This window comes from Paramormyrops kingsleyae, chromosome 3 (genome assembly GCF_048594095.1).
Source record: "Paramormyrops kingsleyae isolate MSU_618 chromosome 3, PKINGS_0.4, whole genome shotgun sequence".
Lineage (NCBI taxonomy): Eukaryota > Metazoa > Chordata > Actinopteri > Osteoglossiformes > Mormyridae > Paramormyrops > Paramormyrops kingsleyae.
Genome location: NC_132799.1, coordinates 12,245,653 through 12,270,779, shown reverse-complemented (window position 1 = coordinate 12,270,779; position 25,127 = coordinate 12,245,653). Strand labels below are relative to the sequence as shown.

Sequence of the window (25,127 nt, the reverse complement as noted above, 5' to 3'; positions counted from 1 at the left end):
AAATGCTAATGTCAAATAAAGCATCAGGGTAAAATCAGCACTAAACCCCCTTTACAAAGACGCAGTTAACTGTACTGTCGCCCAGTGACATTCGCCAGGCATAAAATCATCATGGATTTCTGTAGATGAATTAGCCGACAAATGGCATATAATGGAGTGAAGAACTCAGTGTACTTCCTGTGACTGAGAACATTTCAACCTACCAGAATGGTCCTCTGTAGATTGGAATTGACACTGCTGAACATGAGCTTGCCCACAATGGTAGCGATGGTGGGAAAGACAAGTGCACCGCACAGGATACGCGTGGCCGACACGTGGTCGGCCAGGGGGCTCGCTTCGGCTGGGATGCGAGGCACGGGGCAGCCAATCCCTGCAGGGATACAGGACGGAACTTTAGGATGTCGCCACAATAAAATGGGTTAAAAAACATGATCAAATGATGGTTTTGCTATTTTTGCAATACAAACACGAAGTTAACGTTTGTGAAAAATTAAGGCATTTAAGAGTACGAGTTCAAACTGAGGGCTTTGTTTTAACTCATGAAACTTTTTTTAAAGCCATTCATTGCCTTAAAGGTCAATGGGAAGTTCCCACAAAGATGAATGCATGTGTGCCTGTTTCCGCATGCATGCGCTGCAGTAACCCGACCTAATCCGCAAGTCAGATGGGCCTTCCCCCCCCCCCCCCCATCGCAGCAGAAAACACGGCTAGCCTCAAACTCCCGGGGCCAGCAAGCTGAGCTTGTGCTCAGAAAGGTCATGAGTTTAAAACAGGTTCCAACCAAGACCTGGATCCGGTTTCTCCAACATCAATCCCCTTGCTTATTGATGAAGTCAGTGGAAAAAATGGCCACAGGGCTGGCAGAGGCAGGACCAACCAGGCAGCAAAGAACCTCTGTGCATTTAAGGAAAAAAACCCTCTAAATACTTCAAGATAATGTATTTCTGGCTTGAAAAACATTTTTCAGTAATGTGATCAGACTCTACTACAGACTCTGTGATCACCTATATCAGGGCAAATCTTATTCTTCAGTAATATTTGCTTGATTCTCACCTTTGTCTCCCCTTAACATTTCATATATTAACTGCTTAGGTGACACACCCAAATAGACTTGCCATTTATAAAGCACGTTCTCTTCCAAGATGCGTCTTCAGAAAATCTAGGCCAAATTTCCGGTTTTTCCAAAGACAATCTCTTAAAAACAAGTTACTGATAATATGCCAAGGACGGGCCAGTCCAGTTAAGGCTGGGCCTTTAGTTTAAGTAGGACTTCAAGTTTCAAATCAAGTTCCGGCCAAAGTTTTAAATAACTTGGTTCTACAGAGCTTGGAAGTCACCCCAGGTCTGAGATGTGTACTGCTGGGTTGTGCGGAAGTCAGGAGCTGGGGAGGGCTGACGACCCACCGGGAAAGATGCTGTTGAGGATCTGCAGCTTGGTGGAGTACTTGCGCCACAGCCGCAGCACGTAATCCTCCCAGCGAATCATCTTGCCCAGGATGAGCATGACCGGGATGGTGGGCAGGCCGATGAGAAGGAAGAGGGGGTCAGCCCGCTCCATGACGTCCAGGCCCTCCTTGTGGCCCACCACCTGGGCAATGAGGTCACGGCGTTGGACATGTCATCACGGACGCATCGGGCTCACTTCAGCTTAAGTGACGGAGGTCGATCGACTATTTGATGGAACAACAGCACTTGGTTCTGACCTGCATGACTGTTACAGCACCGTAAGTGACTGCGGTCCAGTAAATGGAGCCCACCATGATCCCAGCTGCGGCAAAGGGGCACGCTTTCGAGATGAGGCGGTCGGCCAGATCAAGGACATAGACTACAGGACCTGCGGGAGCAGAAGGGCTCATTAGTCAAAGCAGGGGAACTATGGGCATTGTCACTTAGTGCACACATAGACAAGCACTGGCGAGTAGCCAAGCAGCATTTCCAGCCATCCAGCAAGTCTGATAAACACCAGCTACAGCAGCAATGAGAAATTTCACCCATTTCCGGCAATGTGTGCTGGCTGGATATAGCACCTTAGGGCATTGGCACATTATACAGTATGATTCCGCTAGAAAAGAAAATACCAGGATCCCACAAGCTGGTGCTTTGAGATCATTGTATACTGATATTTTAACCAAGTGATTTCCTTTACACAACTAGGCTCCGCCAATATGGATATTAGTGGAGAATCTGAGCACAGATTCAGACCTGGGGGCCCCTGATCTCCACGTTCACTACGCCATTGAATTACACAGACAAGGGCAGCAGGGGCTGAGGACAGCACTGCAGTCAGACGTCACTGCCCCCCCCCCCGTTATACGGGGAGAGGAAAAGTACACAGCAACCCTTAATCATGGCTGTCGGCTCCATTCAGCAGAGATCGGGGCAGGACGGAGGGACTGTCTCCAGCAGGGGTCACAAGCAGCCCTCCTGCAGCCGTAACCAGCCCGCATTGTTTTTTGGGGATTATCTTACAGTTTCTGGTGCTGTCTGACAACTGCCTTCAATCTCAACCGCATTTCCCGGTGTAACCAGACGCGCCAGCAGGTACCACTCCACGGAGCATTGCTATCTAGTACTAAACGCTAGGAAGTAACAGAAATACAACGGGCAAATAAACCCAGATTTAATGTTAAATGATCGTGACAAACATTACCTCAGAAGAGCAGTATATATTACAGGTATTTTTAAACTGCTACATACTTGACTTATAAATAGCAAAGCGCAAAAACACATTCAAGATTTATTTGCATTGAAAAGTTATTTACTTCCTGATGTGTCTGTGATTCTGAAGAGACAAAATTGGAGCTGTGCGATCTTAGAATATGCAGAAAATTCCCTGTATTGGCAGCATTACATCAAGGCAGAAAAGCGCATGTCCTGTCCACCGAAGGCAGAGTAATAGGTTAACTAGACCCTGTGTTCACAGTCAGGCCATAGTTCCAGCAGTACAAGGACAAGAGTCTCTTCAGTTTACCATAATTCTCGCTTCAGCCCCACTTGCATCTGGATCTTTGGGTTTTTGGAAACAGAAATAATAATTTCTTTAAGAGGTTGGCGCTGGGCTGCCATTCTTAAACACGGAAGCACACAAGGCAGTGCCCACACTCTCAAAAACATGTCCACCCCTGCAGCAATGGCTGGACTACACATTGACAAATTATACATCTGTTTCATGTCAGTGTGGATGACAGGCTGCAGTCTGATGAGCAACTGCTTCTGCTGTATTTGTTTAGCGTGGTTATCTTGCAACAAATGACCATGATACCAGCGAAAATGAGATGCTACTTAACATTCTGTAGCTACTTTGTAGGCAACCCGCAGAGAAATCAGTGTCTACAAGAAACCGGCAGCTTGAAAGCCATCACAATTAAGACTGAGTGGGGCCATTTGTTATTTGCATATGGTGCAATGACTGAACAAAGAAACTGTTGAAATGGTTGCTCCGATCCTACAATCTGCACGAGACTGACCAATCATGGCCATAATTGGAAATAGCTAAACGATAACTTTGCAATAAAATTAGGCATTTATATTCATATATTTCTATTTGGTGGGGGGAGATAGAGGTGGAATTGCCCCCCCCCCAGGCTTGTCAGGCCAGGCCCTTATGGTATTCCAGTTTGGACCGATAACACCTGAAATCACATTAACCTCCTGATCACCTTTCAATAGTTTCTCCCTCAGCCCTTAGCATCAGCAGCATATATGTAATAGAAACAGATGCCATGTTTCTTTAGCACAGAACTGGGAATCACCCCTGGCCATGGGGCTATTCGTGAGACCGGCCCAGTACCTTCAGCAAACACACCTGGGTCTCATCTAAACCTCCAGGTCAGTACCGGACATGACATCAAATTACAAATATTTGCAGAGATCCATAATTCAAGCAGAGGTTATTTAAACAAACATTTAACCTAATACTCTAGAGATACGGTGAGAACCGTCTGGCAAAGCAGGACATCTGCACCTCTTACAATGGCTTCCACTCCTCCAGTTCTCGGATATTGTTTGGTAAGAAGGCTGGTCTGTATGATCTACCTGGTTAAACATATCCCACAGTGCAACACGTCCTTTCTGGTAACTGCACAGCTGTCAAAAAGGATGTGCATAGGTTTAAAAACCAGCTCCCGTCTATATTTCCCTAAAGTAAGGGATGAATAGTGCAAGGCACGTGGTTTCAATAGGAAACTGCCCTCAACTCTTTTCAGTCTTGCAGGAGACAAAAAAAAAAACACCGCTGCTGGCATCAATCTGAAGCACAAATCAATCAAACCCTTGACCTTCTAACCTCATGTCAAGCTCTACCAGTACAGCCCCGGGTGAACGACTAGCCTGCATAAACTGGGCCAATACATACATGGTGCTCTTTTTATTGTATCTACTATCAAAATGTTATACCTGTTCCCTCAAGGCAAGATATCTACACTTTCAAAGACTTCAGGGATCTCTCCAGCCTGCCGTGTCGGAGCTGTGATTTGCAGCACAGAGCAACCTGCACTCTATTGGGGCTCGATAGATTCAGGAGCTTCTAAAAGTTCAGAGAAGATTTTTGTCTTTGAGCCAAAGCGCAGTGCTGACCCCTGTTGTCTCCTTTTGCCTCCCACTCATATTCCAGTGCCGCTCAGGGAAATCGTGCAATATCTACAGCTCCAGCAACCTGATTTCCACCTAATCCAACTGCTATTCTTAGCCAAGGCTGAAGTTTATGGCGACGCGCATACGGTTGACATTTATGCTTTTGTTCCAGGAGCTGTTGGGTATTTTGTACCAGAAGAATCCATGATACAGTTAGAGAGAATCAGAAACATTTACTGCTTGGAATAAAAGTCAGCTAATAAAAGTTCAGCAGAAATTATTTTCATAACCCACCTTGCACCTCTGGGCCCAGACGACTATATCAGAAGGGAGGAAAGCCTGTGTCATCTATTTGAAATCTGATGTGGCAGCTTATCGCCATGGCTTTGCAGGCAGAGCCTGGCGACTCCCCATCTCTCCACAAAAACAACCTGAATCATCCTCAGAGGCACAACTTTCAGTGCAGTAACCCCAGCGCTGCTCATGACGAACAAGCCAGGGCTTGTCTTTGCTCACGCCGTACCAGCAAAACAAATAAAATTTGAAAACATGGGCAGATTTGATTAAGTGCTTTATGAAAACACATGTGCAGTTATTTTAAAGCATGTGTGGGCTGGGCACAGACACTGCTGAACATGAGCTAATAATAATAAATAAATAACGCTTTGGCAATGTGTCAAAGCTCAGAAAGTTAACTCGATGTTATAGTAACACTACAATCACAACACTCAAGCACAGTTAATGTGCGCTTTCAATGCTAACATTGAATCAAGCTAGAACTAGGGTTGTAAGATACTGTAGAACCCCAGATTAGGGTCTAATAATTATGAAAACTCATGAAAAGTTATATGGCAGTCTAAAAGGCCTAAAACCAAATACCAAGTCCAATGTATAGTTGTGTTGATATTTAATGCCATGCCAACAAACCAGGCCTATAGTCATGACGAAAGTATGTGGAGTCCGACGTAAAGTAAAACTGGAATATTAATAATCGCAGTTCAAAAGTTCCAATGTCCTTAAGCTACTAGGAATACGGGCAAACCAGGGTAAGACAGGCTTGTATTTTAACTTTAATGCCCTACAGTAGCTTCCAGAACACAGGTATAAATATTCTTACGGCATGGCACTTACCACAAAGTGCAAACTAGGACACATTAAACTTTAAAGGAAAGGAAACCCGAGACGCTGGGCATTGCTATGGAGCACAATGCCCGTCTCGAGGATGCAACAATCATGTAGCACAGACACATTGGGATCAATGGGCTTTCAAAAACACATTCAGTTTAAGGTGGCTAGAATTGGGTCTTCTGTGAGACTGTGGTGTCTCCAAAAATGCACCTGCACATGCAAACCAGACTGATCACGCGCCACTAGGGAGTTATTCAAGGCCAGAGCGGGAATTATTTCCGTTTTCACCCAGGCTACACATTGTAACATCCAGGGCAGAGTGAAGTAGGTTAGATTTATTGCTAAAAGGAAAGGGAGGAGAGGGAAAAAGGAATTAAAAAAATATCCACAAATCTTAGCACTTGCCATCAGATTCCCTTAAACCCACGGAACCCTAGAATCCAAAGCACATGCCCCGTTGCGCCTCTAAGCTTCCAGAACATTCTTAGGTGAGGGCAGGGGACTGGACTACTTGCCTTCTGTAGAAGCAGCATATTAGATGATTAAAGTCTTTTTTTCTAATATTTAAAAAAGCATCCCTTTGACTTTGAAGACCTACAGCTTCTTAGTGCTTCTTTTCTGGATCCTTATGAAGAAGCTGCTGAATCATTAAGCATAGTGCACATAGCAAACAGCGTGGAAATTACTGAATGAAAGGTATTCCGGACATAAATCACACAGATGTAGGCACTATTTTGAATGCGAAATGCGATTATTATTCATCTCCCTCGCAAGCAGGCATGCAAATAGTGACCCCAGAAAGCACTAGGTTCAGTATACAAACAGTGTAAAAAGGGCACGATGCAAACTGGCCAGCCACCAGCTCCAGAAACGTTTAGCCATTTATATAGGATGACAAACTCGGGCTGAAAAGATAAATGCCGATGTAACAGCTAAAAGGCAAAGCCGGTCACTGCACAGGAACGCAGCGACTCTACAGCAAACATGTCAAGAGCAACCTTGGAAAGGAAGTCGCCTCTAAAGGTTAAAAAATGAAGGAAAGAGCACAGAAATGTCACTGCTATACTGGTCAGGCTATGCCATCAGTTTCCTTAAAGCGGTGGTTGAATTGTTTTATATATCCGCAAACCTCTGAAGAAGCAGACCAATGAGTGCTAGGCACCAGATGTATCCATTTTCAGGAGCTTCATGTCAGAGGGAGCTGGGTTTATAACTCTCGACATAACAGGTCTCAGTTTAGCATTCCTATACCTATTAATAAAATGCATAGCTACAAAGAGTTAGGTACAAATATCCGATGACATAACTGCATATTCAAATAGGTTTGTGGTGGTCTGGTGACGCCATTGCTGGAAATATAATCAAGTGTACTTCAGTCACACACAAGGGATACTTTAATTGCATTATGAGCTAATTTAACAAAACAAATTCAAGGTTAGAGAGAACTGTGAGTGTAAGAAAACTTGTGTGATACTGCACCAATTCTCAGAAACACTACTGATTTTTTTAAAGCGTACATGCAAAGATTCAGGGCAGACAGCGGTTCATTTTGTGTCGTGTTTCAATCCCTGACCACTAGACAGCGGTGTTGTAATCTATCCTCAGCCATCTGATTTTGCGCAACAATGTAAAGACAGGAAATTGCTCAAGGGCACACCAATACTATTAGCATTAGAAAACTTAGCTGACTAGTAACGTTACAACCGATACAGACTCCAAAAGAGTTAAACCGGCAACAGCAGTAGACAGAGCTAAAGTGTGGGCTTAATTTGGCAATACAAGCATTAACTTCAACAAGAGCCTTGCCATTTAATCAGATGTTATGCATATGGTGGTATGTTTCTTATACTATGGAGTTTCGTAAAATTAGGTGTGCAACAAAAAAAAAAAAAGTATAAAACATCACCTTGCTTACAATTAAATCGTAACCCCTCTATCACGATATGCATCGTATTGCAAGATTCTTACCAATACACACATGACCAGAGAAATTCCACCCAGCCCAAAACTGGTGCATATTCTGAGGAAAGACTACACATTTCCGGAATCAATTCTACATGCAAGAGAAGTGTCTCCCATTTAACTTAATATGATAATGGATATTGTAAATAGACACCATTAAAAAAAAACAACTGATGTGATGCAAAGTGGATTTTTTTGGACAAAGTTGCTTTGCAATACTACGTACTGCTCGTTCCTGCATGGTTTCAACCCTGTGATAATGTTTCCCAAAATATGCCTTTATAAACTGAGGAGCAGAGATGAATTTAAGTTTTGATATAAATGTTTTCTTTATCTAGGTTCTGAAATCATGTATTGGACAGTGGAACCTGAGGATTTCAATCAGATGCCCTTCATTTATAGAAAAAATTCACACACCTAGATAAATGCCAAGGTGAACGTTCTCGCAAAAAGGATCATTTTCAGACGAAGAGCATATGCAGCTAGCTTGGCAGCAAAGTCAATAATATAAAACACAATATTAACAGCTTGGGAAAAAGTAGACCAAGTGCAAAAAAAACCCTGTTAAGTCTACATTGTGTTTTAAAAAAAACAAAAAAGGTCCCCTTAGTCCAAGAGAAAAGCACTTGGGCTTAGCAGTAAACCACTGAGGCTGAAGCCAAGTAAAAACACCACTTCAACAGGACAGCATATGAAATAAATGCCCATAGAAGACATTTAAAATGGTAAATAAGAGCATTAAGGGAGATGTATGTGTAAAACCCTTGGGAATAATGAAGGAACATTCGGGCAGGAAAAACAGGAAGCATTTGGTTTGTTACAGACTGGCATTTCGGTGAAGGGCAGGCAGTGCCCACAGGTGGGGGCCGAGACCGCACCGTACCAGGGTTACCCTGCTGGATGGTCGTGCGTGACAGACACACACGCACGCACGCACACACACACTCTCACAGAAGCTCTTTTATCTCTTCATTAATTCTGCCGAAACCATGAGTGGGCTCAAAGGAGGTGGAAAAAGGCACCATTCACTGCATCCACATCACCATTCATGAGGAAGGCAAGCGTACAGACAGACGGACAGACAGCAGAATGAAACAGAGACGTATGCATTTTAACACGGCCTAACTTCGTACTCGAGTGCAGAGAGAAACTCCCTCTGGCACCTGCTCTCTGCTTTCCTGGACCTCAGTACTAGGAGAACAATCCAATTCATTCAACAGCTGTTTAAATGAGCCAGAGGGAAACAAATAGCACCCCCCCCCCCCCCCAAAAGTCACCACCCCAGGCTGAACTGTGGAGTTTGTTTTTCCTTCCAGCCTATTTGAAGGTTAATAAGGAAGCAGACGGTGCGATTTCACAGCTGGCCACGGTCAAGGAGGCGGAGCGGACTGGCACCCAGAGCTTCCCAAAATAACAGGACGCAAGCCTCAGGAGAGAGACAAGGTTATTTGTGCAGCAGAGAGCTAAACTTGTGCATCCTGGCTACCTTATATACAGAGATCCATTTACATAATAGGGGAGAGTAGATGCACAGCCTTGGGGGGGGTCGCAGTGAAATGTGTAAAGTGATTCGCCCGATGAGGCATTTTTAGATGTAGGAGAGGCACTAAAAACAGCCACTGCTACAGAAACCCCCAGCACAGGACAGTGGCCCCCGAGGGCTGGCTCATCACTGGGATGCTGCAGCCTTGCACCTAGGGTTCCAAAATTATGGGAATTTTCCCATTAATTCCCAGATATTCCCACTATTTCCCAAGGAAAGCTTCCAACTTGCAATATTTCCAAAATTCCCCACCTTAACCTCCCATGGAATGGAAAGTTTCCAGAAATTTTCCACCCCTTTGCAACCCTACTTGCACCCCCTTCACCTCTTCCAGCTGCCCAACTCGTATCTGCTAACCCAATCGGAGTCAGGGTGGGGGTGTGCCAATCACCCTCGCCCATCGTTTACCCAAGAGGCGCTTGCTTTTGGCTTGGAGCTGAAAAATCTCCCCAAATCGTCTTGCTGAATTGAGTGGCAGACAGACAGATGGGGGTGGCGATGCCAGCACAGCGGGTGGCGATGCCAGCACAGCGAGTGGCGATGCCAGCACAGCGAGTGGCGATGCCAGCACAGCGAGTGGCGATGCCAGCACAGCGAGTGGCGTGCCTCTCGTCAAAGGCGGCGTAAGGAGCGGGTGGGAGCTGCAGGAGCATCGTGTCAGGGCACGTTCTCTGTGGGTGAAGGCTCTCCGTGGCCAGCAGCGGTTCAGCCGTCGCACCCAATAATCACGTCAGGCCGGCGACTGAGGTTAATGTGGATAATTTTCCACCACACACACATTTGTGGGTCATGAACGAGTTCGTCTACCGAGCTGATGATAAATTAATCACTGCTCTGGGAGTGACTGACTCAAAACACCCTTCTGCAAAACAGCAGTTGTACAGCAGAAATTCATGACAATCTGACAGACGACACTGGTCTTGCCAGCAAAATAATGACTCCCTGAATGACCCCAAGCGTCACCTTGGGGGGGGGATAAGCATTGCACAGGTTTGGAGATGAGCCATGACTCCTATGGCCAACATTCACTCCAGATACTTAAAAGTACTCAGAACAAACAAAGACATTTTACCAGAAATCACTAACCATTTTTGAAAAGGTTTTCCTGAGTGGAAAAACTACATTAGAGAAATAAGCCAGCGAAGGACTTCCACTAGTTAATTTTGTCTATAGAGTAAATATACGGAAAGCAGAACCAAGACTTTCCAAATGAGTATCCTTAAAAAACCCTACGCTGCAATTTCCGATTCTGCTTACATTGTTTTATTCAATATCCAATTTCTTGTGAAAAGTACTACATTTTAATGACATAGGTAGTATTTCTATTAAAAGAATTCATTGTAAATACCCATATACTACATATAAAGTCCAGTTTTCAAAGCTACCATAGCTTCTTGTAATCCCGGTAATTTCCACATTGTTTGATGTGTGTCTGTCATACATCACGTTTTTGTTGATGGAAAAAAAATTTGCAAAAATCTTGCCCCATTTAAGGAGTTGGTCTCGGCCATGGATGAAGCCCCGCCTACCCAGCTTTGGGAAAACGATGAGGTACTCTGCGTTGCACTGCGGACACGCCACACGGGCGGTGCTGTTGCCCCGCTGCTTCTCATCCACCCAGCGCTGCAGGCACGACTGGTGCACCCACTTGGTGGATCCACGGCATCGGCAGGGACGGACCCACTCTGCCGTGCGATCGTCCTCGTCTGTGGCGAAGCACACCCAGCAGCTCCTGCAGCAGAAAGGGACAGCAGGAATGTGAGACACACACACACACACACACACTTACTTCCGAAAGAGGTACATAAAACCCACAAGCTTAGAGATGGATGGTGTACCGGTCAACATCACAGTATCGGATGATATTCATTTAAGAATTAACACATGGGTCAAAGGTGTCAATCGGGGCAAAATTTCAGGCCAATATTTAGATTGTATCAGTATTCAATTAGCAGCACCAGTGCTAAAGACAAAACTACTGAAATAAAGGAGATCACTGTATTGGACAATCAGCCATTGAACATTTATCCCAACGTGCAATTGAGGGTACATGAAAGAAACATCTGAATACAGAGAAAGTGTTAGAAGAGAGTGAATCGTTTTTCCAAGTGAACGTTAAAGCTGTATTTCTACAGAACCAGAACCCTGCAGACTTGAGCTTAGGGCCTTTTGGAAGCAGACGAGTGCAGCAATGTGGGCAAGTAGAGGCGGTGGAGGAGCCCAAACGATGACCGCCACATTCCTTTTTAGTACAAGCTCAGAACGTGTACCAGGGGCTCCAGATATGTTCTGCATAAAACAATATCAAAAGCAATCTTTTATCAGAAGCCCTGCTCAGTTTACTTTTGATTAACTTCCATCGGGAACCCAAGAACTACACCATGTTTACAGCAGATGAGCACTGAGCTTGATACCATAAATCCTTTATATCGACGAGGAGATGAAATGGCTTTTGGCTGCACTATCTGTACCTACAGGACAGACTCGTAATGTTGTTATCTCCATAACAAAAGGGAGGAGAAGGAAAAAACTATTAGATGTGAAGTCAGCAATGAGTCACTCCATAAAAAAGGGATTAAAGGTGATCGGGCTTTTATTTTTGCACAGATTGAAGTGTCACATTACAGAGGTACAGAAGTGTCAGATTAAGACAAGTTTTTGCAGCTGTAAAAATGCTGAAAGAAACCAAAACTTCCAGTTTAAGAGCAGTACGGAGTCTACACAGCATTAAGTCCGCAGACCACTACAAAGACCATAAAAGGAAACAAAGCAGATCGCAGATCACATTTCTCGGCGCTCTCCAGAACGCTTCTGTACGACACATAGACAGATGTTGGGGCCTAAGCTTCTGCCAAGCGATAATTCACCATCCCTCACAATGCCCTGCTGGGTTGTGCAGTATAACAAGGCATTAATCACGTCAGCGGATCAGGAACGGTCTTCGTCTTGCACGCGCTGGATAATAACAGTCTGAGAGGGCCGATGGCAGTCTTTCGACATGTTGATTACAGATTCACTCAAGTTCCAGGGACACATGCATATTGTGGATCGACCATTAAACCTCAAGCCATGTGCTCAGCTAAGTCACAACCGAGTCACACCAGCAACAATTCATGATGCCACCATATGGGTGAATCCACACAGCATCCACTGATTTACGCATCACCTCAGATTACACTAGCAAACAGAAAAAGTCATGGAAAAAAAAAAATGGAGGAAACATAATATTACCAATTTAAACTAGCAAGTTTTTCCATTCATCAGCATGTCAATAATCAGGTTCATAAAACCTCTATTTTTATGGTCTGGGGATGTACGCATGCATCTTTGCAGCAGGGAATAAAGCTGTAGGTTTGTATAGCAGTTCTTGCAGTTAAGTGACTACACCAATGCTACTGCTGGCAAGCAACTGAACAGATACATGGGACCAGCATCATACAAGAAAACGAGCCTTCAGTCAGAGTTAATATACTACGGAGTATATACACAACCACAAAAATCCTCTTTACACAAGTCAAAATTTCCAGATGAATGCTACATTCTGCTTGATCACATTCACCAATATCCATCCTGTTCCACTGAGTGTGGGGCAGAACCTGGATCATATTCCTCAGTCTTAGCTACAGAGTGATCGCCACCTTATTGTGTTGGAGGGGTTAGTGTGCCCCTATGATCCTAGGAACTATGTTGTTGGAAGCAATTGCCCCTGGTAGGGTCTCCAAAGGCAACTTAGTCTGGCAGCCCACCTATGATCAAGTGTGGTTCACATTGACCCCTATGGCGAAGAAAATCAAGGAGGATGGTTTCCCTGCCCGGATTGGGGAGACCGGGACCTCGCCCTGGAGCTGGAACTCGTATGTGAGCGCCAGGCAGCTGGGCCTCCACCCATGGGGCTCGTCTGGGCATAGCCCGAAGGAGTAACATGGGCTCGTCCCCCTGTGGGCCCACCACCTGTAGGAGGAGCTGTGGGGGCAGGGTGCAGTATAGATCGGGCGGCAGTCGAAGGCTGGTGCCTCAACGGACCGATCGCCGGTTACCAAAACTGGCTCTCGGCACAAGGAATGTAGCCTCTCTGGTAGGAAAAGGAGCCCGAGTGGGTGCAGGGGAGAGAGCGATACTGACAAGATTTGTTGGGTTCACCTCAAGGCACAGCTCAGGCTTTAGAACCAAACTCCTGGTGAGATGATGAATTCTATCCCACTCTGGAGTTGCCCATGGTGAGACATGCCGGGTGAGTGTGGGTCTACTTATAGCCCCCTGGGTTTTGTGCCAGTGCATTGGAGTTGACGCTCTCGTTCACCGGGGTTGCCTCCCTTAAACTTTGAGTCGGGGGTAGGGCTCTGACTGTTGCCTGTGCGTACACACTGCACGCCAATTTAACGTATCTGGCCTTCTTGGAGACCCTTGAAGGGGTGCTGTAAGGTGCTGGGCACTCCATTGTTCTGCTGGGGGACTTTAATGCTCATGTGGGTAATGACAGTGAAACCTGGAAAGTTGTGACTGGGGGGGGAATGGCCTGCCCGATTGGAATCAGAGCGGTGATCAGTTATTTGACTTCTGTGCTAACCACAGTTTGTCCATAAGGAGCACCATGTTCGAACATAAGGGTGTTCATAAGTGCACTTAGCACCAGAGTACCCTAGGCTGCAGTTCAATGATCGATTTTGTAATTGTATCATCTGATCTGCGTCCGTATGTTTTGGACACTCGGGTGAAGAGAGGAACTGAGCTGTCAACTGATCACCACCTGGTGGTGAGTTGGATCCGATGGCAGGGGAAGATACTGGATAGACTCAAATGTATAGTGCGGGAATGCTGGGAGTATCTGCCGGAGGCCCCTGTCCGGAAGATCTTTAACCAACACCTCCGGCAGAACAACACCTCCTTTTTGCCCCCAAGGGAGGAGTTGGAGGGCATGGAGCCTGAATGGGCTGTTCCGGGACTCCATTGCTGAGGTGGCAGTGCGAAGCTGTGGCTGTAAGGTTGTTGGCGTCTGTCGCAGCAGCAATCCCCCTACCACAGTGCTAAACACCAGCGGTAAAGGGAGCTGTCAGGGTGAAGGAGGCCTTCCGAGCTCGGTTAGCGCTGGTGGGACTCCTGAAGCAGCTGACAGGTATCTGCAGGCCAAGCGGAAAGCGGCTTTGGCAGTTGCTGAAGCAAATACTCTGGTTTGGGAGGAGTTTGGTGAGGCTATGGAGGAGGACTTTTGGACAGCCTCCAAAAGGTTCTGCCAAAGTCAGGCAACTGAGGGGGGGAGCAGGGCTTTACCCTTTGATGGAGAACTATTGAGTTCAACCGGGGATAGCCAGGCAGTGGAAGGAACATTTTGAGGATCTCCTGAATCTCACTGATGCGCCTTCCGTTGAGGAAGTAGAGTTGTAAGATTCAGAGGGGGACTTGCCCATCAAACTGCAGTGAGATCACACTCCTGAGCCTCCCTGGTAAGGTCTATGCCGGGGTACTAGAGAGGAGGGTCTGTCCATTCGTCGAACGTCGGATGCAGGAGTAATGCGGATGCCGTAACCACTCTGTTGTGGTAAAGAGCTGAGCTGGAAGGTGCGGTTTACCAGTCGATCGAAGTTCCTACCCTTACCTATGGTCATGAGCTCTTGCTAGTGACTGAAACTGTGGATATAAGCAGCAGAAATGAGTTTCCTCCATAGCGTGTGTAGGCACAACCTTAGGGATAGGATGAGGAGCTCGGCCATTTGGGAGGGGGGCTCATAGTAGAGCTGCTGCTCCCCTGCATCAAAAGGAGCCAGTTAAGGTGGTTCGGGCATCCATCTAGAATGCCTTTTGGATGGCCCCCTGGGGAGGCGTTTCAGGCATGTCCAACCAAGAGGCACCCCTGGGGCAGACCCAGGACACACTGGAGAGATTATATCTCTCGGCAGGCCTGGGAACGCCTTGGTATTCCCCCGGAGGAACTGGAGGAGGTGGCCGGCAAGAGGGAGGTCTGGGCATCCCTGCTTAGACTGCTGCCCCTGCGACTCGACCCCAGATAAGTGGGAGAGAATGGAATGGAATTTTCAGCCTCTCTTGGAATTAGTTTTCCCATTTCCACTTTGACTATGCAATGCTAAAGAAGGTAGAGTGGAAAACACTGAAGACTGAGAAAATCCTTCAAGCCCCAAACTCTGTGGTTATGGCAGGAAAAACTAGACAAAAGGGGAAGGAGTAAAAACTAGGGACGGGCCAATTCACATTTTCTCAGTTCCAACCCGATTTCGACGCACAACTGCCGATACCGATATGAGGTCTTTCTACTATAACATTTACACTTTATATATTAACATTTTTAAGCTAGTAAATACAGATGGAATAGAAATAGCCAAAACATCTTTAGTTAGGCTACTAGAAACATACATAACATACTGTTCCACCTCATTTGTACATCTTGTTTCAGGCGTTTGAGACATTTGCAGTTCAATCCGAATATCTTCCAAGCAAGTATACGCAAGTGGTGAATGCTTAAAATGCCCCCAATTTTTCTTCCACTGGCAACAGCGTCATTTGCACTTTGTTGCGCAGCAACTTATGCATCACAAGCTGTAGTGAGTGCACAAGAGTCCAAGCTAGGGATGGCGAAAACTAAAAAATTTCTTGACCGACCACCGAGCCTCAGTAGCCGGTTGAAACCGGTTAACCGATTAGTTTAAAATATGGTACGCTATTTGAAATAACAGCCATTTCGAGCCGCGCCTGCAATTTCGCAACTCTGTCGCATCTCTCTGCCGCTCTGCCTCCCGCACACACACACACACACTGCCACTCACGTCACTTTTTTAAAATCCCCTACAGCGCGAAACATGAGTCCCGCAAACGCGGCGCCGAAGAGCTTGTTGTATGTAATCGTAGGACAAATGGCTCCTTAGTTTCAAATGGTTTGGGTACAAGGTGATCGCTTTGAAAATAAAGGCGTTTGTCTAGGTTAGAAGCTCATTTGAAACATTGCCACGGCTCATTTAAGAAAATGACAGCTCCGAAGAGACGCCGCTTTAGTTGAGGTAGTGCTAACCATAATAAAGAAAGATGATGATCATCATCACCTTATCGGTTACCACTGAAATGTAGATGTAATGTATTTCCAAATCTAAGCCCATCTTATGCGGAATGTTGCCTAATAGACTGCAACATGATAAAACCAATGGATAAAACAGGCACCTTCAGAATGCGTAAAAGACGCACCGGCCAAGGCAGGTCTAACTCACTGTGTGCCTTCTAATAACGGACAGGACAACTCTGTTGTATAATTAATATTATTTTTTTATTTTTCAAAAAGACAAGTGTCAACTTCTGTTAAGGGCAACATCTCCTAAACCATAACAGACAAAAACCTACAGCTATTCTTAAGAATAACATTAAATAAACGAAAAATTATTAGAATCTATGAATGAGAATACTGTAGCCAACAAACAGCTCACAGACAGGTGTTAAGGGTGCTAATTATTAAAACATAACAAAACGGTTTGGCCATTAGTTATTCTTGGAAAATAAATTAACGAAAAACAAGTTAAAGTTAAATTTCGCAAACCTTGTGAGCGCGCGAACCCAAACGCTGTGACCTCGCGCCAAATGTTTTTATTGGTTTATTAAGTACAAACAGGCGAGTTATGAAAAATTGAGTGTGAGGGATAATTTGTTCACTTAACACAAAAAGATGAGGAATGAGATGGCTAACTGTAGTAGCGTATAGTCCACTGTCTATAATAGCCTAATTTAGATATCACTTTTTTTTTTAACCGACTACCGACAACTTTGACCGGTTAACGTTGATACGGTCAACCACCGGTCAAACGGTCATCGGTTAACATCCCTAGTCCAAGCTAGCGACTCCCAAATTGTCCATTGCTTTTTTCATATTACTTGCATTCTCACCCACCTCTCAAAACTTTTTTACAAAGATTGAAAGTCGCTGTGCTACTAGTTGCTATTAAAAGCATAAAATACTTCCAGACCATCACCCTGTTATCTGACGTTCTTGCATTCCCACCACTGTGAAGGGTATGCTCTTAACATCACAGCAGGAGGAAGCCACTGCACACACACTCACCGAGTGGCAAAAACAGCGTTACTGTTCAGCTTGAATGCTCATCTAAAATGAGAAAGCTGTTGTGCAATTGGTTGTACAAATAGATTTAACATAAAACAGGACCTCTCTTTTAAGAGACTTTTTCATAAAATAAAAAAATAATTAAAAAAAAAAAAAGTATTGAATAAGTATCGGACTTGGATCGGTCATGTATGGCCGATACCCGATCAATCAAATAGGTCTGGATCGGCTCCGATACTGATCTGAATATCGGATCAGTGCATCTCTAGTAAAAACCTTTTTAAACTAAGCCCTACTGAGGAATGGCCAGGTGATGTACAGACCTCAAAAATGCAACATTTTAAAAATAAAGCCTAACCCATCTAAAGAAACAGAAATAGGCTTTCAAATATTTAACATATTCTTCATCTCAATTAGGACAGGGCAAAAAAAAAAAAAAATCCTCCAGTGTTATTAGACCAGCTTATTTCCATCCAAGACTACTTATCTAGTACAGGGTCACAGAGAGCCTGCAGCCTATTCCAGGAAGCACAGCGCACATTCGCAGACACATGCATGCATTTGAGATGTGGTGCCATTCCGCTGCAAGGCAAGACACAAAGTAACTTCAAGATGCATAGATGGCTGAATTGAACTGTAGAAGTAAACAGAGCAGAAAAACCATACAATCCCCATCAACAGACAGACACAAAGCCAGGGGCAGGATTCGAACTCCGCCCCGGAAGTGCTGCTTACCTCGTATCCATTTTCACTGAAGTTGCTTATTCTGTTCTATGCATGTCCATAAAATTCAGATTAACATCTATTGTGACTTGTGGAAAACCCATTTAGCATCTATGGCAAAATAATAATTATTTTTTTTTTTAATATATATATATATATATATATATATATATATTATTATTATTATTTTTTTTACCTTGGAGAAACCATAAAACTATCCCACAGGTATGTCTGCAACCAACACTTCACTAGATCCAGCTGACACGCTCTGCTTGAGAAGCTTATCTATAATTGACAGGGTCACTTCAAACTTTTGCCAACACATGATAAACAGATGATAGCCGCTTGCACGCAGTCCTATTCAGAGCTAAGGATCAGCTGACAAAGTCAGGATGTTTCCTGCCATAAACAGTAAACTTCAGTTTCCATACCAACCAATGGTTTACCCTTTTAACTTTTACGTTAGCGGTTAAACCCACAAGAGAATGAAAACCTCATACTGTTAAACTCATGTCACAGCTGATCTGGTTCATAACTTTGGGAGACTAATTCTCTTTGCTTTGGACTACATTTGCATTTAACAAGAAAAACTATTCTCAACGTTGCAGAGAAGGTAGCCATTAACTATCACGTGTTCAGAAGTAGGTTTATTAAGAAAGACTGCATAAAATGTTCAGGTTTATACTACCCTATATAGCTAGCATTTGGCAATCTCAAATCATCTTTGAAAGCAGGATTGCTGACAGAGCCACGTTTAGTAATACAATATAAAAGGCTTCCTTGATATCAATTTCTGGCTAATAAAAGGTTCATCTTGATTTATTGCATGCTCCCATATTTTTAAAACAACAAACAATATTGGTAGCTAGACCAGAAACATTTAAAATTAAAATCCTACGGATACATCCTTAAATGCACAGGATAACTGCAGGAACAGCAGCTTCAAAGGAGGAACAAATGTTAAATCACATCATCCCCCAATGCGTCCAGTGGCATTTTTGGCTTCAGTTTTGTTCAAAGAACTCCAGACATCTTGTACTGTAGATGCACTATCCTAGAAAGAATGCTGGAGGCCATGATAGAACAAGATTCCATCATATGCAATGTATAATTAAAACCCTAGAGCTTTGCATGGTGAATAATAAATGGAAAAAATCTGTGACCCCCCATAGTCATCGGCCTTCTTCCCCCAGCTCTGTTGACAGCGGCGATCGAGGGGAGCACGTCAGCCTGCTAGAACGCTCTGCCCACTTCCTGCCAGATTTTCCATTTTCTGGCCTGAATAAAACATGATCTCGTGGGGAGTACACTGGAGCCCAAGTCGGGGGCTCTCAGATAACAGGCCCCGCACAATAAAAGGCTCCACTTGGTGAAACAAAGCCCGCAGCCCTGACGGAAACTCTACCCACCCACCCTGCAACAGGACAGCTTCACAGCAATCGATATTTTAAAGGTGGTCTGCAGTCATGCCTTCTCTCCTCACCAAAAAGCTACAGCGAATCCAGCCAGCAGACATTCATTCTGTATGTGCACTTCTTTTTTGGGAGGATGGGGGGGGGGGGGGGAATTGGCACATGCGTATGTACATCTTAAGACTTTGAACATAAAAGGTGCAGCGGGATTAACAACTCAGAAGGAAACGTTGGGCAGAAGGAGACAATCCCCTTCTCCTGTTTTGGGAGCTTTTAGCCCATGAACACAAAATCAAAAGCAGGACAGAGGTGAATAATAAGCAGAAAACATGTCCGAAACAGCTGGGCGGCCACAGCTCAACATGACCCCACCATAAGCAGCATGAAACTCAAGGCCGGAGGGAGACTGAGGAGCACTGCAGACAACTCCAGGAGAGCAGAACACTGGACAACAATGGCAGACACCAGGCCTTGGACTGGCTCTCCTGTTTCTGTAACACAGCCTCCTTCATGACAACCCCAAACAGAGCCTCAACAGCTCGGGTTCAGGTCGAGGCTAGTGCGCTCTCTCTGAAAACCTCTGGTTTTCAACGGGACATCTCCCTAACAGCAAGCATGATTCCATGAAACGCAAATGCTTCAGTCTTATTTGATTGAAAACTAATCCTTTTTTGCTTTAGTGACCCAAGATAGAATAGGTATTGTGTCTTCAGATTCACTTGCTTTTTCAGGGAACGAGGAACAACAGATGTGTTCCTGCTCCCTCTGACCTTGCACACGGGACAAAAAGAAGAAAAGGCAACACACATTAACATCCGGAACTGGTCCGAGATGTCCGGATGGTGCAGTGCCCAGTTGTCTCTCACTCAAGACAAAATTAAAAGGTCTATTTTCAGGGACAGAGACCCAAATCACTAGCTCTTCAGCAGGCAGAGCAGCTTTAAATTCAACAAAGTACATGGCTGTGGGCTGAATAATATGATGGTGGGGGGGGGGGTGGGGGGTGGGGGGTGGTCATGACCTCTACGACTGATCTGAGGTGTCTATATTTAGAACAGAGCAGAGCAATGTACCCAGAGCTGTTTGTCAGGCTGAGAGATTGTGACTGCAAGGCTGAAACTACTGCTATACCTCATTTCACCAACCGAGCGACATGGATTGGATCTCATGAACCACACAAAAATATATAGATGCATCTCAAAAGCAAGCAACAGGCTCAACTGCTTGAGATAAATAAGGGATCCCAGGGAATGGGGGGGTGCAAATGGCCTCTGGGTCTCACAGCCCGAGCTACTACAGGCCACCACTAAAGCCAGATGAATCAGACCCAGCAAACGGGGGAACACGGCACAGTGACTGAATCAACAAGCCACATTAAACTGACAGTTGGCAATAGTCAGTAACTGAATGGTATTTTCAGAGATAAACATCCAAGGGATCCACTATTAGATACAAACGAATGCCATTTCAGCACTGAGACTCAGTCTGCCACTCAGGGTGACAAAACAAGCCATTACAAAGGATAACAGCCCCATGATGTCAGGTAAATTTGGCTCAGAAACAGCGCAATTTATTCATTCCCGATGAGCCACTAAAATGTTTCACTGGAAAGCAGAAACACAGCCGCATGCTGGCCATAATTTAAGCTCGCAAAACTTTTCCCGACTCTGCCATCCTTTGCAGCAATATAACATTCTCCAGTCTAAGATTCAAACGGACCATTTGCAATCGATTGTTCTTGGAAAAGGTCAGCTTTGACATTCATAGGAAAGCAAATACTGTTCTCCCAGAACTACTCCGCATTTCCCAAGGTACCAACTCATGAGGTCCATACTGACCTGATATGCCAACACCATCGCCATGTGAATTCTGTATCATGGCCACAAAAATTGACTGTCGAACAGCTGAAAGACCTGCCTATTTCATCAGGAGGATCTTAAGATTCTTTATAACTACTTAACCTTCAGTGTTGTGGTATACAATTTTATGAGTTCCTCACAAAAACCCTCAAGTCACCAAAATCTCCATTGAGCATCACTCCCTTTATAGTTTTGCCCCTTAGGTACACCAACTTGTGCAGACTTCTTAAAAAGGCAATCAGTGCTTTGATAATCCAAATCGATCATTTTAACCAAAGATGTGGGATTTAAAAACTGTTTAGAAACAAATTCTGTCACCTCCAGTATGTTTAAACAAAAGTATGCTTACATAGTCTCTTAAACATCACCCCACTTCAGCAATGAATATGGGTCAATTTCAGCTTTTGGCAATAGAGGGGTGAGGGGTTATGATTACACTACCGCTGGATTGCTGATCCCAGATCATTGCTTAGCAGTCTGAGGACCCAATCTGACATTCACAAACATGTAAGAGACACAGGGCCCTCTCTGCAGCCTTATTGATACAGCACACAAAGACAAGCACCGCGGCATAGCTATTTTCTCATGGCTTCACAACTCAGCCTCCCTGGTTTTGAGAGGGTCTTAATCTGCTCAACAAAGAGCTCTTTCATGCAGATATGGTCACATGACTGTGGGAAAAACTTGAGGAGCCGCAACACAAAGGACACTCGGCAGAGTCTGACACTAGCCAAAGCTACAAGATATCGAAATGAAGACTTTATGGTGTCCATACCGTCACCAGAATGACAAAACGTAAAATGCACGCTTGGGTTTTTAATGACCAGGGCAGATTTAAAAAAACAGGGATGACAGTCATATGCCAGGGGCAAAACATTTTTTGTATATCCCACCAGCTGCCAAAACCATTTTAAAATAACCTATAGGAGCTCAGTTTCAAGCAGGGCATATTACAAAATCATGAAAAGCTTAAATTTCTTTCCATTAACAGGTGCCATATCATAAGTCTGCCATCAGAGTGTTTGGCTATTTAAATCATATTGGACATGGTACAAGTTGAATGTCACCATCCTTCAGGAAAGTTAATCAAGATCAATCAAAACAGGCTTGAATTAGCCAATACATCCCTAATAACTTGGGGTGGGCAAAAAAAAAAAAAAAAAAAAAAGATTAATCGTAATCCTGATTTTGATGATTGGACAGCGATTCACAGAATCCCAAGATTGATGTATTAATTTATGAGTTTTCCCCATGACTTTGAAAATATTTTAAGTGAATTTTTACTTATGGTCCTCTTATATAGGCTGCACAACTTTCTCTCACTTAAAGGAGGGTTGCTATAGTTCTGCACAGTTGCTTCGTGCTGATTCTTGATACATTCAGTTATGGTATTGAGAACTCCAGCATGTGAATGCAAGCAAGTCAAGTATGGCTTATTCTTAATCATATTCTATATACTTCTTATTGTGACACAAAATGACGTTATATAAAAGCAAAAGAAATAGAAAACTGATTCGTGTAACCTGCTGTCAGAATATTGTTTATTGTCTGTTATCAAGTACAAGTAATTCTTGCTTATACAAGTAATTTCTGGCTTATATAGTTTTGTTATCTTTCATCATGCAACTGCAACAATTATGTTGCTTTGTTCTGCAATGTTAACACTACAGCGGCATGCCTTGTCATTTTTACAGTACATCGGGTTTGATCACACATTAGCAATTGTCCCTCAAATGAAAAACTGAACAGAATCAACACTGAATCCAGTCAGGCACTTGTGAATTGAATTTGAATCTAATTGCAGTGTTTCCCATAGGTTTACATGGTGTTCATGTGTTTCTTTTAATGACAGCAGTCAATATAACAACTGAACTAAAAATCAGAACATTTCTTTTATTATATATACACACACACACACACACACACACACACACACACACACACACACACAATATATAATTATTTGCCATTTCGGGCATGTCAAACCAGATGGAGGTCCCGGGGCAATTACGGTATATACGGTATATATATAGATATTTTTATAGATATTTTTTTATATAGATATTTTTGTCTGCTTTTCAGGTGGTTGACGCAACATATTTTCCGACGCGCCCTCTCGGTCCACTAATGGGAGTGTGTTCACCTGTGTGTGCGCACACGTGTCTGTGCACACGTGCGTGTGCGCGCGCATCGGGGTGGAACTCCAATTGTAAATGCGCGACCATGTAGAGACAAAAATTACAAGCTGTTGCGTAAATAAGATAAATAACATACGGCTATTTAGTTTGTTTAATAAAAGGACAACGTATAGACCTGTTCTATAGGAAAGGTAACCTTAAATGATTTCTAGTGTGATCGGGCGCTTTATAGAAAATTAAATTAAAAAAACATCGCCTTCAAGGGGGTGGTGGGGTGCCCCCCTAATACAATGGTAGGGGAAAACACTGAATTGTGAGGTCAGGTTCAATTCCCAGCCCTAAAAAAATACTCAAATAAAAAGATTCTAATTTAAGTTTTGGCACATATCTAAATTAATGTCCTTCTGAAAAGTGGCATGTGAGTTTTAGACTTGCCCATTTTTATTATCAGCTATTTTCAGTCAGAATTAATTTTTTGTGCTTTGAAAGAGACAAGCTGGATTTGTTTTTAAGGAACTATACCCATATATTCCTCCAATAAAAAAAAGATTGGCATACAAACCTTCGGCCTTCCTTTAGTGGTTTTCACTATTTGTTTCCAGTGACTCTGCATTTTCAAACCTCTATTCCATTTAGAGCTTTTTATAACATCTACCTAAATATGTACTATATTTGCTATATAATATTTCATATATCAGTTCTTTCACACTGATATTGAATCCAAATCAAATCATTAGCTTGTGAATCAGAATTGAATCAGGGCATCTGTGCCAGACTTGCCATTTGTCTCAGGTTGCAAAAATCACTGGCCCAGTCTGGCCATGTTAGTGGGTCTATATCTGACTGCTTGAAGGTAGCTAGGGATGCATTGATAGCCCTCCTTTAGAAATAGGAGTCGAAGGACGGGGTGGGTGGGGGGCAGGGGTCACATTTCACCTGAACTTGCAAATGTAATTTGCCCCCCCCTGCCCCCGACTCAACACCACCATTAGCAATAGCTGGCCTTAACCTCTATGGATGCCACACAGGCACCTAGGATTTCTAACAAAGCAGCAAACAGAGCGCTTTAGGGAGCAATTTCTACAAGGTCTAGTCTTCCTATGAAGCCTCTCGAGGTTGTCTCTGGAACATTGAAAGTTAAGACAAAATGCCATAAACAGAAAATCTTATGATGACACCATGCCAACAACTAGGATGTTATTTGTGGTGAGAGTTAGGGATGCTCCTTTTGACCGTTTAACCGAAATAATTAATTTTGACCGAATATTACTATCAGTTAAACGGTTTAAAATGTTTTTATATATATTTTAATTATTAGTAGTAGTATGAAGTTTTGTGGCATCTCAGCTGAAGATCGCTTTTCACGTTCTAAATACACTGGGTTTGAATCGGCGACTGTGATTACAGGCACACAGGCTTAGCCCACTGAGCCATGAACACAGGCACGAGCTTTGCTGCTGAAAATGGAAACATTGGCGCAAAGCTTCAGCGGCAGAGACGTATCCGTGTGCTTTATTGTAGCCGATCGGTGTAAACACTACCCAGACATGTGCTCTTGTTTTATTTCGGTTACAATGGGCGTATTCACATATTTCTTTATCCAATACTAACTGTCGGATTATCATGTTGTTATCATGCGAATAGCGCAATTTGCAAGTGGGAAGGCGATCAGAGCTGCTTCGAGACGCAGACGCTTAAGTCAGTCACTCTTGTTCTTTCTATTCGTATCACGAAGCT

The 25,127-nt window shown here is 44.0% G+C and overlaps 1 protein-coding gene across 3 annotated transcripts in view; it reads right to left on the bottom strand.

Annotated features, from left to right (window-relative positions):
* marchf5 (membrane-associated ring finger (C3HC4) 5) overlaps positions 1 to 25,127 on the bottom strand; it is a 39,844-nt gene that overhangs the window by 2,406 nt on the left and 12,311 nt on the right. The window contains exons 1-5 of one of the 3 annotated variants that reach the window (XM_023824195.2): positions 17,994 to 18,089; positions 10,690 to 10,937; positions 1,704 to 1,834; positions 1,405 to 1,588; positions 204 to 370 (exon numbers count right to left, since the gene is read on the bottom strand). In XM_023824195.2, the coding sequence (XP_023679963.1) occupies positions 204 to 370; positions 1,405 to 1,588; positions 1,704 to 1,834; positions 10,690 to 10,937; positions 17,994 to 18,004 (741 nt within the window). In that variant the 5' untranslated portion in view covers positions 18,005 to 18,089. Of the gene's footprint in view, positions 1 to 203; positions 371 to 1,404; positions 1,589 to 1,703; positions 1,835 to 10,689; positions 10,938 to 17,993; positions 18,090 to 25,127 lie in introns of those variants that run through there. The other 2 variants (XM_023824193.2, XM_023824196.2) reach the window with 2 other exon arrangements.